The sequence below is a fragment of the Giraffa tippelskirchi genome, chromosome 13, assembly GCF_054371585.1.
Source record: "Giraffa tippelskirchi isolate mGirTip1 chromosome 13, T2T-mGirTip1v1.2.pri, whole genome shotgun sequence".
NCBI lineage: Eukaryota > Metazoa > Chordata > Mammalia > Artiodactyla > Giraffidae > Giraffa > Giraffa tippelskirchi.
In genome coordinates this window covers 116700001-116713923 of record NC_137287.1, presented here as the reverse complement: position 1 = coordinate 116713923, position 13923 = coordinate 116700001, and the positions used below count along the sequence as shown (strand labels likewise).

At 47.4% G+C, this 13923-nt stretch overlaps 1 protein-coding gene across 12 annotated transcripts in view; it reads right to left on the bottom strand.

Moving 5' to 3' along the window:
* EYA2 (EYA transcriptional coactivator and phosphatase 2) overlaps positions 1-13923 on the bottom strand; it is a 251911-nt gene that overhangs the window by 157638 nt on the left and 80350 nt on the right. For all 12 annotated transcript variants that reach the window (XM_081559420.1, XM_081559413.1, XM_081559423.1 and 9 more), the window contains one exon: positions 12412-12530. Coding sequence is in view for 5 of the 12 variants with exons in the window: in XM_081559413.1 (XP_081415539.1) it covers positions 12412-12520 (109 nt within the window). In the remaining 7 variants the exon portion in view is untranslated. The remainder of the gene's footprint in view (positions 1-12411; positions 12531-13923) is intronic.

The window sequence follows — 13923 nt, the reverse complement described above, 5'->3', positions numbered from 1 at the left end:
AGTTCTAGATGACGTGTTGACTGATTGTACCAACCTGCCAATTCACTCTCTCTGGTCTGCAGGGCAGGGGGAGGGGTGTCCCTGTGCCTCCTGAGAAATACTCCATGCCCTCCAGAGCTCTGAGCTGCTCTGTAAACCAACCTGCAATCCCAACTGTACCTCTGAGTCAGCACTGAGACTTTGGGCAGATCGCCTACAGTTTCTGGGTCACGGGGCACCCTCCTGTGAAATGGGGGAAAACATTTATCTCATAAGGGTGCGTGAGGATGAAATGAGATGATGATGATGGTAACGGTGATGATTCTATCCATTCTTTACCCTGTGCCTGCTACGTGCCAAACTCTCTTCTAAACCTGTTCCCTGGATTAATTATCTTAATTCTCATAATCCTCCCCCCCACCCTTGAAAAAAGTTCTGTTCCCATTCCTGTGTTACAGATGAAGGAAGGTGCCTTTGACATCACTCACTCAAGAACGCACGGGTCCTAAGGGGCAGATCCATGGTCTGAACTCAGGTGGTCTGGCTCTGGAGTTTGGCTTCCCAAGCAGGGCACAGCAGCCCAGGGGGGCAGTCATCATCATCAACAACAACCAGCCCCCACCAACAAGTTCACACGTGCCAGGCTCTGTGTTAACTGCTTGAACTCACTTCACTCCCACGGCAATGCGACAAGGACATCCCCACTGTAGTCACTCGGCAACCAAGGCTCCAAAGGCTCTCAAGCCTGCAGACATGGAAACTGGGACTTGAACCTAAGGCCGTTTAGTCCCAAGTCTACTTCCTTTTTTTCAATTATGCCTTGTGGCAGGTGGGATCTTAGTTCCCTGATCCAGATGGAACTCGTGCCCCTGCATTGGAAGTGTGGAGTCTTAACCGCTAGACCGCCAGGGGAGTCCCAAGTCCATTTCCTTAATCATCTCCTTGGCTGAGTCAAATTCTGTTTGAGTCCCAAGCTACTAGGGTACGGAAGCAAGTCCTGAAGTCCACTTAGAGAGCTATAGCTAGAATTTAAAATAAAATAGGATGGACAGCATCAGCATATATTGGCCACACAGCACACGAGAAGGAATTGTGGAAAACTTTTATTCCAGTTATAAATGTGAGAATATTGTGTGTGTGTGTGTGTGTGTGTGTGTGTGCAATGACTGTAATATAACCTATCTTCCTACGTGTTGTCTTTATAAAAAGTCGGGCCAACACAATGCCAAGGAAAGGCCCTGGCTCCCAGTGGGTGCTCCCTCACTGCTAATTTCCCTGTTCTGGGTTTTTGCCCCAGGCGGAGCCTCCCATATCCCCCTTCCTCAGCCTCACCCAGGACGGTCTCCTTCTGAAACAGCCTCAGTTTCATTACTGGTAAGAAGCACGTGATTTATGTTTAGTAATAATACTACATAAGATACTGAATTAAACATTTTGAGTATGTTTTAATAAACGTGTAAATATTCATAAAAATCGAAATCTATGGAAAACAGTCCCATGGGCTCAGATGAACTCGGCATTCTAGAAACGTGAAGAAAGCATCTTCCCCTGCCTGCAACCTCTGCGTCCTGGTTTGCATGTTCACATGTGGCCAATCGCCTCCTCCATTCCTCTGAATTGCTGCGCGCTCTGCCCTCCCTATGTGGGCCCGTCTCCCTCTCCAGCCGTGCAAACCTCCTATCTGCTCCCTCTTCCACCCCAACAACCCCCAGGAAGACTGCGCAAGCCAGAAACAGGCCTTCAGTCAGTGCTAAGAGATTTTTCTTGTGCAGATGATGTACTTTTTGAAAAGCACAGGCTTTCTCCTATTTTTTTTTTTTTTTTAGCTGGTATCACATTTAACTTTTTTGAATCCAAGATGCCTGGGAGAATTGAGAACCTGGAAAATGAATGTATTCTATACAGAATAATCTCTTTCCCTTTCTCCTTCCTTTCTTTCCCCGGTAAGGATGGCATGGACCTCCTGGAGAATCCTTATGGGATGTTACGACACTGGGTCCTCAAGCTCCTTCCCTTCCTGCAGGCCCTGGAGTGGAACTGTGTCAAGGATGGCCACGCTCAACATTTTGGGTGCAGAGGTGGGGTAGGGACTCCCCAGAAGCAGAGAGCCTCTCTCTTCCTCTGCTGGAGTCCAGGGATATTAGTCCTGTGGACCAGCAGGCCCAGCTGCAGTTGGAGCCATATGTCCTCGGCGTATCAGGAAAGGGCCTGATGGAGTGGTTGTAGGGCAACGCCAGCCCCAGCGTGAAAGGTGGAAGAGTGGGCATTATCGTTCAAGTTGCAGGAACAGCCTGGTCCTCAGCGTAGCCCTGGACACCTTTCAGGGACCCCCAGGGTCACCACTCTCTGGCTGCTGTTGTATGTGACAGCTTTCTCCAAATGGTAAGTCGGTGCCAGACTTACATGAGGTGGAGACCATGCCAGACAGCATTCCCTGCAGCTCAGGAATGATCTGGCCCACAGACTTGGCAATGCACCTGGGTACAGGCATGATCCTCTGGACAGCAGTACACCATCGAACCCCAGCTTGCCAGAGGGATAGAGAATGTGGACTGCAGTCACGAGTCTCTCCATGAGGCCAGTGTCCCAGACCCAGAGGGCACGTTGGCAATCGAGGAGGAGTGGTCATACTGCTCCTGGTTGCCCCATCACAAACATGGGACCCTTAGCACAGGGGCAGAAGACCTGTTAACTCTCGTTCTCAAGTGAGCCCCAAGGGTGGTGAAGACCCCACAGGCTGTCGCAGCATCAGTCCTTTGATGCTGGTGGGATCCAGAGCCTGGAAGGTGGAGATGCCCTTCCCACTGACCAAGTGTTCTGTTCTCAGACTTGGCCATGCCACTGAACATGCCATGATGGACAAGACTGGGGTCAATGGCAGAATCACTGATGGCAACTTATATCCACGTTGATGGTGACTTATATCCACACTGGGGCTTCCCAGGTGGTGCTAGTGGTAAAGAAGTTGCCTGCCAACGCAGGAGACGCCTGAGATGCGGGTTGGATCCCTGGGTTGAGAAGATCCCGTAGAGAAGGAAATGGCAACCCACTCCAGTATTCTTGCCTGGAGAATCCCGTGGACAGAGGAGCCTGCCAGGTTATGGTCCATAGGGTTACAAAGAGTGGGACGTGACTTAGCACTAGCACTAAATCCACGCTGCCAGTGGTGAAAACAGCCCTGGTGACCCGACTCAACGTAGCCAAATCTATTTAGGCCAAGCTTCATGACGTGTCTCTGAGGGATGTGGTTAGCACAGAAACTGGGGCAGCTAGCTCTCAAGGGAGGGGCAGAGAGCCTCCTTCATTTGTGAATTGAAAGCTCTAAGTCCCTTCTTCTGCCCTAGCTTCCTACGGGTGAAGGGAGAAGGATTAGCTAAGCAGACAGCCAAAGCCTCAGGGTGATCTCATTCATTCATTTACCACCTACCATATGCCAGGCATGTGCTAGGTAATGAGTTACAAGAATTGGCAAAACCAGTCAGGGTTCCTGTACTCATGGACGCTCCAGTTTAGCAGGGGAGTCAAAGTGGAAGTGTCTGTCGCTCAGTCGTGTCCGACTCTGTGTGACCCCATGGACTGTAGCCCACCAGGCTCCTCTGTCCATGGGATTCTCCAAGCAAGGATACTGGAGTGGGTAGCCATTCCCTTCTCCAGGGGATCTTCCCAACCCAGGGACTGAACTTGGGTCTCCAGCGTTGCAGGTGGATACTTTACTGTCTGAGCTACCAGGGAAGCCCACTTAGCAGGGGAGACTGACAGTAAACAAATACACAGGTAAAGTACTTAATTACAATTGTACCAAGGTGCAAAAGAAGGAATGGATAGAGGAGAGCACCCGGAACACGACTATGCACAGGATTCGCCCAGGGATCTTATTAAAATGCAGACTGCAAGTCTGTAGGTCAAGGAAGCTCCCAGGTGACACTGACATGGCAGGCCCAGAAACCCCACTTCACGTAGTGAGAGTTTAGACCACAGGCTAATAAGGAATTGCAAATTACTAAGAAGTCCCAATTCTGGCTTCATAAAAATAAATCTTCATTCCAGAAGCCACAAACTCAAATGCATACCGGGGCCAAGAAGGGAATCTAAATGATCTAATGTAATATGAGGAAACTAGAGCTGGAGTCTGTGTGTATGAGTGCACATGTATTGTGTGACTGTGTGTGTGTGATTGTGTGATGTAACTTACCCATGGACAGACACAGTTGGTTCATTCATTCAACAATGCTTACCATGCACCGACTGTGGGCCAGATTTACAGCTCAAGTCTCATAATTTGTTGTCTTATTGTTCCTTCCAAAGAAAGTACATGGGCTAAAGGGTCAAATTCAAATCCTAACTCTGCTGCACTATAACTGTATGGCCCTGGGTCCATCACTTCCTTTCCCTAAACCTCAGTTTCCACATCCACAAAATGGGGCACCATCTCATCCCTGTAGGGCTGTTGCAAAGCAGGTACCTACCAAATGGTAACTGATCAACAGGGGGAGCTATTATTAGCTTTCTATTCTCCTGGGGATCTCGCTTAATCCACTTCCATTGTAAACCCAATTTGAATGGTCACACTTTTTTTTTTAACCTCTCTTTCCACTGGGAGGATTAAAAAACTAATGATTCTGAAGGCAGCCACCACTATTACGTTGCCTAATTGGGCCCCAGGGGCCACTTCCAACTGATCCCCATGAGATGAGACAGTTTCTAACGCCAGATGTCTTGAGGCAGGTCTGTGCTGTGGAAGGTGCTTGTCTGTAAATTTCATCAGCTCATCTCCCTCCTGTGGGTGCTTTAAGCGGTACAGAGACCAGGGGCAGCGACCGCAGGAGGGAGCACTGTATGAGGAGTCCAGCATGTGCACCACACAGGTAGAGGTCGTTCTGGGGGTGGAGGCCCAGGAAGCCCGCTGAAAAATGGCAAGGGTCAAGTTGATCTGTGCCTCCCCAGGCCAGACCCAGGCAAAGCTCTGGGCAGCTCAACCTGGCTTGGGGGAAATGAAGGAAAACATGCCAGCCCCTGGCTAGAACCGGTGACTGAAACTGGAAATGAAACCACATCTCGCCCAGCGGCAAGGAGGGGCAGGCAGTCTGAGTGCAGATGACAGCCTGCTTATTTCACAGGGCAGTGATTTCACCTCTCCAAGGAAACACTTAATGAGATTATAGTCTCAGCTTTTGCAAAATGTGTTTGCATTTTAAAAGAAAAAAAAATTTTTTTTTTCTTGATTCAGCTTTGCTTACTTAGTTCCAAAACTTTTTCCCTCCTCCTTCCAGAAGACAGGATATAATTCAAATCCAATTTTGCCTTAAATGGTAATGAATGATAGCTTCTATTTCTCAAGTGGTTCCTACAAGCCAGGCATGGTGCTAAGGACTGCATGGGCCTTATCTCTTTTATTCCCCAGAACATCTTATTCTCTGCTTTATACATATGTAAAATGAGGCAAGGGGAAGTCAAAGAAACATTGCTACGGATTCAAAACCAGTATCAACCTGAACTTATCTGTGGTTCCTTGTGCTAAGTCGCTTCAGTCCTGTGTGACTCTGTGTGACCCCATGGACTGAAGGCTGCCAGGCTCCTCTGTCCATGGGATTCTCCAGGCAAGAACAGTAGAGTGGGTTGCCATGCCCTCCTCCAGGGCATCTTCCCCACCCAGGGATCAAACTTGGTCTCTTAGGTCTCCTGCATTGACAGGCAGTTTCTTTACCACTAGTGCCACCTGGGAAGGCCATAGGCTACTCTATTCATCCATCCACCTAACCAACCACCCACTTCACCTCCGTTCACTCACTCACCCACCCAACCATAAGTAATTTTAAGGATCCACCATAGGTCAGGTACTGAGCTGTGTGCTAATTAGGAACAGAAATTTAAATACATATATAAGAATACAAAATTGTCTTTGTCCTGAAGTAATTCACCATCTACAGCAGCGGTTATTAACCTTGGGTGCATAAAACTGGGTGCATTTGGAGACCTTTAAAACATCTCAGGACTTCTCTGGTGGTCCAGTGATTAAGACACTGTGCTTCTAATGCAGCGGGTGGGGTTCGATCCTTGGTCAGGAGAACTTAGATCCCAGATGCCTTGTGGGGAGGCCAAAAAATAAAAATTAAAAAAAAACTCACTGCCTGGGTCACATTTCTGAACAATTAAATTAGACTCCTTGGGAGTAAGACCTGGACATTCGCATTACATTTTTACCAAAAAACTTCCCAGGAGAGTCCAATGTGCACCCAGGTTTAAAACCAGTCCTGGAGCCTGGTTCTCAAAGCATGGTTCCTGGACTGGCAACATCAGCTTCGTCTGGGAATTGTTAGAAATGCAAATTCTTGGGCCCCAGCCCCAAATCATGACAGAAATGATGGGAATCAGAATGTGGGAATGGGGCCCTGCAACCGGTGTGCCAACAGAACTTCCAAGGTGATTTAGATGCACAAGAGAATTTGAGAACATAAACGTATCTCTTTAAATTACAGAAATATACATTTATGCACACGTAAAATATAGAAGAAATCTTCAATAACAGGAACACAAAACACTGATAACAGTAGTTACTTCTGGGAAGGGAAGGAAACCACTAAGATTGGGTAAATGCAGCAAAGGGGAATTTGGCCTAACATTCAAGTTTGTATAAGGACTGTGTTACCTGGTGATCAGAAATCGAATTGTCTTAAAAAAAAAAAAAGCAGAGGGCACTGCAGACAGGGGACACAACTTGTGCTAAGGCTGTGAGATCACGGAGGGGGGAGCTCACTTAATCACCGCATCCTATAGTCTTGCAGAATGCTGTGTCTCCTGTCTTGATTCCTTTTACAAGTATTTCTTCTTTTTAAACATGGTGAGTATTATTTTAAAAAACTGAAGTATAGTTGATTTGCAATGTTTCAAGTGTACAGCAAAATGATTCAGATTTTCTTTCGTTATAGGTTATTGCAAGGTATTGACTATAGGTAATTCCCTGGTGGTCCAGGGGTTAAGACTGCTCTTTCACTGCAGCATACGTGGGTTCGATCCCTAGTCAGGGAACTAAGATCCTGCAGGCCATGCAGCACAGCCAAAAAAAAAAAAAAGCCTCCTGGGAACTTCCCTGGTGGTCCAGTGGCTAAGACTCCACACTCCCAGTGCAGGGGTTCTAGGTTTGATCCCTGATCAGGGAACTAGATCCTACGTGCTGCAAGTAAGACATGGTGCGTTAAAATTAATTAATTAATTAAAAAACCCAAGATATTGAGTATAGTTCTCTGTGCTGTACAGTAGGTGCTTGTTATTTATCTGTTTTATGTATAGTAGTACATATCTATTAATCCCAAACTCCTAATTTATCCCTGCCCCCCTTTTGGTAACTGTAAGTTTGTTTTCTCTTGACAAGTATTTTTTAAGCACTTACTATGCATCCTACCTTGTTCTCAGCAGATATGTAGGCAACTAAAGTTGGTAAGATCTGCCTTCAGAGAACTTACATTCTGGTGGAGGGGCAGACAAAAAGCAAGTGAGCAAACACAACACGCAGGGCAGGGAGTAAGAATACAAACAAAATAAACACAACAACACGGCTGGATGTTCTGCTGCTTTCCCTCAACCTGCTCCGGAATCTGGCCTGTTCTCCCCTCCATCACCACCACCCCATCTAAGCCACCGTGGCCTCTCACTTGGGTTACTGTAACTCCTTCCTCTTCAGCCTCTGGACTCCCACTGTGTACATCCCCAGTCCTTTCTCACGTGCAGCCTGAGGGATCCTGTCAATGTAGATCAGATCATCTCTCATCTGCTCTCAACCCTCCCACAGCTCCCATCTCACTCAGGGTAGAAGCCAAGTCCTTCCAAGGGCTCACGGAGTCTGATCCCGGGTGCGTCTCTGACCTCGTCTCCCTGCCACTGGTCCCTCAATCACTGGGTTCCAGCCACACCAACCTCCTTGTTGCTCCTCACGTGCTCTGGGACAGCTGCTGCCTCAGGCCCTTTGCACATGCTATTTCCTCCGCTCCTAAGGCTCTTCCTCCCTGTCACCATGAAGCGCTCTCACACACCTCCTTCAGGTCTTTTTTTTTTTACATCCTTCAATTAACTAATCTATTTATTTGGCTGTGTTGGGCCTTAGTTACGGCACATGGGATCTTCATTGCATCATGTGGGACCTACACTGCAGTGCACAGGCTTAGCTGCTCCAAGACATGTGGGATCTTACTTCTTTGACCAGGGATCAAACCCAAGTCCCCTGTATTACAAGGAGGATTCTTAACCACTGGAAGGTCAGGGAAGTTGCTCTTTCAGGTCCTTCTTCAAGTATTCCTTTCCCAGTGACATTATTTCTAGTGCCCCTAACAAAAACTGCAATCCCATGTCCCCGCATTTCTTATCCCACCTTGCTTTCTGCCCCCCACCGCACAGTACGTGACACCATCCACCATGCTATATATTTTTCTTATCTACAGACCCTCGTCCTACCAGCACCCCAGGTTAGGCTCCAGGAGGCAAAGGTTTTGTATTTTCTTCCTGCTGCTGCTGCTAAGTCGCTTCAGTTGTGTCCGACTCTGTGCGACCCCATAGACGGCAGCCCACCAGGCTCCCCCGTCCCTGGGATTCTCCAGGCAAGAACACTGGAGTGGGTTGCCATTTCCTTCTCCAATGCATGAAAGTGAAAAGTGAAAGTGAAGTTGCTCAGTCGTGTCCAACTCTTTGCGACCCCATGGACTATAGCCCACCAGGCTCCTCCATCCATGGGATTCTCCAGGCAAGAGTACTGGAGTGGGTTGCCATCGCCTTCTCCATATTTTCTTCCTAGTACTTACACAATGCTGGGCATGTGCTTGAGGAAACATTTCTTGAAAGAGTAAATGAATGAATAAACAAATGATTATTTTTGAAAGGAAAGACCTCTCTGATAAGAACTGAAGGATGAAGGGATGGTCCTGTGATGGTAGGAAACCTGGTCCAAGCAGAGGAACAGCAAGTGTGAAGGCGCTGAGGTCAGAATCAGACTTGTGAGTTACGGCAAAAGAAACAAGGCCAGGGGCTGGGCGGCGTGAGCAGAGGCGATGGGGTGGAGTCCAGCCTGAGAGGCTGCCAGGGACACAAAGCAGAGCCCCCTGGCCAAGAGTAAGGAATTTAGATCTGATTCTATACTTTTTAAAAACACCAAGTCCTCTCCATGTTTTAAGTCGTTTCACCCTCACATCAACCATGAGCTTGGTGGACTAATTATTCCACTTAACAGAAGAGGCAAATGAGCCCCCAAGAGATTAGGCCACTAGACTAGGGACTTTAAAATAGTAGGAGTTAAAGTAGGAGACACAATGGGAGCCTTGGGGGGATTTCTTGGGTTCGAGTTTCCCCTCCAGACCTCCCGAAGTTGTAGGCCGTGTGGCCCATGCCTCCTGGGGTCCTCCTTGGGGCTGGACCCTGTGGTCACTCTGTAACAGAAGGGGTGGGCCCAGGGGGAGGAAGACCAGAGGTCAGGCAGGAGGGGTAGCTGAGTCTGACACTTAAGCCCACAACTAGAGTGGAATGTCCCCTGCTGAGTCCCAGCGCTCACTGCCCACACTACTAATCAAGAGAAAGAAACGTGTATGTGTCTGTGTGTGTATGTGTGTGTGTGTGTGTGTGTAACCTGACCCTGCCGGCCCTGCCTGGTCTGAATTTGGAAGCAACCTCTCTCTGCCCCTTTGCTCACCCCCAAAGTCTTTCCCTTGGCTCCAGCTGACCCTCCGGCACTGGAAAGGGTGCGGAAAGCTCCAAGTCACAAAAAAAGAGAGAGACGAGGTGTCTGTGGGTACCACCACTGGGGGTAAGGGATGAACACCTGGGGTCTGAAGATCCTTAAGATCTTGAGTTTAGAAGCAGAGACTCTGGAGCCAGAGGACTGAGTTTAATTCCTGGCCCTGCCAAGAGCTCCGTGACTTTAAGCCAGTTACTCAACTCCCCAAGCCTCAAGTTCCACATCTATAAAATGGGCTCATAACCCAGTAGGGGTGTAATAATTACATCAGAAACAGTAATTAGGAAAATGGACTTTCGAGCCAGATCTGTTGTTATTTAGTCTCTAAGTTGCGTCTAACTCTTCTACAACCTCATGGACTGTAGCCTGCGAGGCTTGGGGTTTTCCAGGCAACAATACTACAGTGAACGGCCATTTCCTTCTCCAGGGGATCCTCCTGACCCAGGGATTGAACCTGTGTCTCCTGCAATGGCAGGGATATTCTTTACCCCTGTGCCACCCGGGACACCCTGGATTCTGATTACTTAGGTTCAAATTTGGCAATCACTAAACTGTCATTTCAATCAAGCTACTTAACCTGTGTCTCACCTGTAAAACGAATGTCCACTTCTTAGAGTTGCAGACACTTAAGAGTTAATACACTTTAATGCTTGACACATAGCAGGTGCCAAGGGTTTGCTTTGCTAGTGATGGAGGAGAAGGAGGATTCATCTAGATTTCTATTGCTCTGAACAGGGCCTGAGACAGATGCTCACAAAAATGAAGGGCACGTGGGGGTGGCAGTCACTCACATTCACCACAGCTGCCCCTCAGTCCCCAGTGGTGGCAGCTAGGTTCCCAGGTGGGGACGCAAGCCCAGCACTTCTAGAGCATTTAGCATCCCCAGGGAAACTAGAAATCCAGATTTTTATGTGCACTCCCTCAATTTTTACAAGTTAGCTTTATTTAAGACACAGTATAAACCAAAGAAAGATGCACCTAAAGGCCAGGCTTGGCTGTGAGCTGCCAAGTTTGCAACCATGGATTTGAGTCCACTGTGACTATTTGTTTTTTTCTTTTTTGGCCATGTTGTGTGGAATGTGGGATGTGATAGTTCCCCAACCAGGGATCAAACCCGAGTCCTCTGCATTGGAAGTGCAAAGTCTTAACCCACTGGACTTCCAGGGAAGTCCCCATTGTGGCTACTTAATTCAATGGATATAAGTTTATTTATCATGCTTCCAAGCTGGTGGCTCAGACAGTAAAGAATCTGCCTGCAATAGAGGAGACCGAGGCTTGATCCCTGGGTCAGCAAGATCCCCTGGAGAAGGGAATGGCTATCCACTCCAGTAGTCATGCCTGGAGAATCCCATGGACAGAGGAGCCCGGTGGGCTCAAGTCTATGGGCTCGCAAAGAGTCAGACACGACTGAAGGACTAACACTTTACATAACATCACCTCATTTGATCCTTGCAGTCAGCACCCTACGAAGTGGTCATGTTTCCCAGCTCCCCATTAGACAGGTGAGAAAGCTGAGGCTCAGGAAGGCTGAGCAATTTGCCCAAGGTCATCTGGCTGGGATTCAGTCTGGGATCTTCCTCCCTCAGCAGTCTATGCCCTTTTCTGTTGCTACTGGCTCTGAAATGAAGTCTTTAGTTGACTGGTGCCTTCAGGCTGAAGGAAAAGGAAGATGGTCTTTGAACAGGGCTCCAGAAATTATCTCAAACTCTCAAAGAGCTCAGAGTGGCTTATCCAGATGCTCCACAGGCCTGGGAGGAACGAGGGTCTACTCTGTAGCTTTGGCACAGGAGCCCAGACCCTCTTGATGGTACTTTCAGCAAGGCTGTTTCAGCTTCATGACCAGCATGTAAGACATTACCGACTGCTCTCTTGGTGACAGCAGTAATTACTCCCCAAAGCCTGGAGTTGCTTAAAAGCAAATTCCTTCTGATGTTATACTCAACTAGACCCATGTCTCTTTGGTTTTCCATGACAATTACATAGCACTGTGTCCCCACGAACTGGCCTCAAACACAGACAGTGAAGGAGAGACAGTCAGGGGTCTTCGAATACCAGCAGCAAATCTCAAAGCTGCTCAGACAAAGGGTTAAGCCCAATGGTTAAACATAATAGCTTAATGCCTTTTGCTAAGTAACTCTGAGCTTTACCAGGAAGGCTGACAGATCCCAAACAGTGCAAACAATAGCTGGAATTGTTCTAGTGAAAACTAGTCTGACTGCATCATTTGCCAATAATTTTTTAAACAGCTTAGCTCTCCTCTGCTTCCTTGACTCCAGCCCGACCTGAAAGCAAAAGGCAGATGAGTTGTTGTCCCAACGTCGAACCCCCGTAAACAGGATGCCTGCGTGGATGGGGCGATGGTAGGAGAGGACTCAGAGGTCCAGCCCCAGAGCCTGCAGGACACACCTGGGGCCGGGCCTGGAACCTGCAACTGACCAGTGCCTGTGGAGGTGTCAGCATTTCTTGAAACTGGAGACTAAGACAGGAAGTTCAGAACACGAACCAGCGCACTTTTAGCTATAATGTCTAGGCAAAATCGCTAGCAACGTTCAAAGTTTTGGTCCAGAGTCAATAATCTAATTGGATGGGAAGAGAAACTGTCATAATGACAGTACTTGGGAGAGGATGCGTGTCTAAGGCCATCAGTCCCTTACCATGTTCCGTGGGGTGAATGGAACCAGCACCAGGCCCGCTAAAACACACAGCAGGAGGCCTACCTTCTCTGTCACTCAGAGTCCAGACATCAGCGTCAGCACGGTTAAGCTTCAGTTTACCCGGACGATCACTGTTTACAGTAAAGCTGGGTGAGACCAGTAGTTCTAGCATTTCCTTGTACCTGAAAGAAAACAAAGGGAAATATAATTTATTCATTAATTATGCATGCTTACTAATGATTCCCATTTCTTTTCCTAAGAGTATAAATATTAAAGCTGATTACCTAAACTCAGCCATCTTATAAATTCTACATCATAAAAATTCACTGAACTTTTCATCAGAGGAAAATGAGGAATTGCAATGAAGTACTTGCTCCCCTCTGGAGAATACACCCACTTGATTAAAACTTTCCCCTCCTTCCTCCTGTATTTTGCCATTAGAAAAATTATATTTGGGCCTCTTTTAAACGTCATCTAACTGAGCTGGAGCGAGCCAGGGAGACTTTCCAGCAGAGGCAGAGAGAAACAGGTGGAGAGGTAGGACTGAATTTGGATTCCTAAAAGCCAGAGGTGTGGGGAGAAGGTGGCGTTGACTGCAGTTAAGAGAGACAGAATGTGGTGTTCCATGTCACTTGTGCAAACCAAGGAAGGCTCAAAAGATGTCACGGATATGTAAACGCCCTTCTGGGCAGCAGAGGCCTCAGCCCAGCACTGTGGTCCCCATCAAGAAAGAATACACTAGCTCCTGAATTACCCAGGATTTTGATAAATGCTATGGGGGCAGGGGGAGGGCAGAAAGAGAAAGACAAATACCATATGATATTATGTATACGGGGAGTAAGGTTTTTATTAATGTGCACAACGTCAAACACAGCAATTTTCAAAGGACTAAACTACAACCAATAACATGTGATGCTGATTCAAGTCGTCCTCAGAGAAAGGCTATGGTCACTGCACATTAGTATCCAAGGTCATCCTTGGTAGGATCCATTATTACTGTGTTAATAGAACATAGTGTACCAAATGATGGCAACACGGTTATAAATTCACATTCCATCCTGAAAAGATTGTGGATTCAGATTCCACTTCAGTACTCAGTACCTTGAACAAGTTAACCAAACTGCTGCAAGTCAAAAGTTTTCTCATTTGTACAATGGGGATTATCAGTATCGCTATTACAAGGTCATGGTGAAGATGCAAAGAGATGAGATATAAATAAAGGACCTACCAGGCAGCAACCTAAATGCCTGTTCACTACCACAGGAATGAGGAATACAGGTGGAAAGGTCACACAATGGAATATAATCAGCAATGACAAAGATTGCTCCGGAGCTCCACTCAGCACCATGCACAGATTGCCAAACAAAGCACTGGACAATGAGACAGGAGGGTACCCAACGTATGATACCATTTCTATGGAGTCCAAAAATACACAAGTCAATATTACACACTGTTCAGGGATAGACACAATCAATAAAAAAGATAATAGTATGTATAGGAATGATAGACACCTGTTTCAGGAAAACGGTTAGCTAGGGGTCATCAGGGGCCATGTGGGAAGAGGTACCCTGGGCT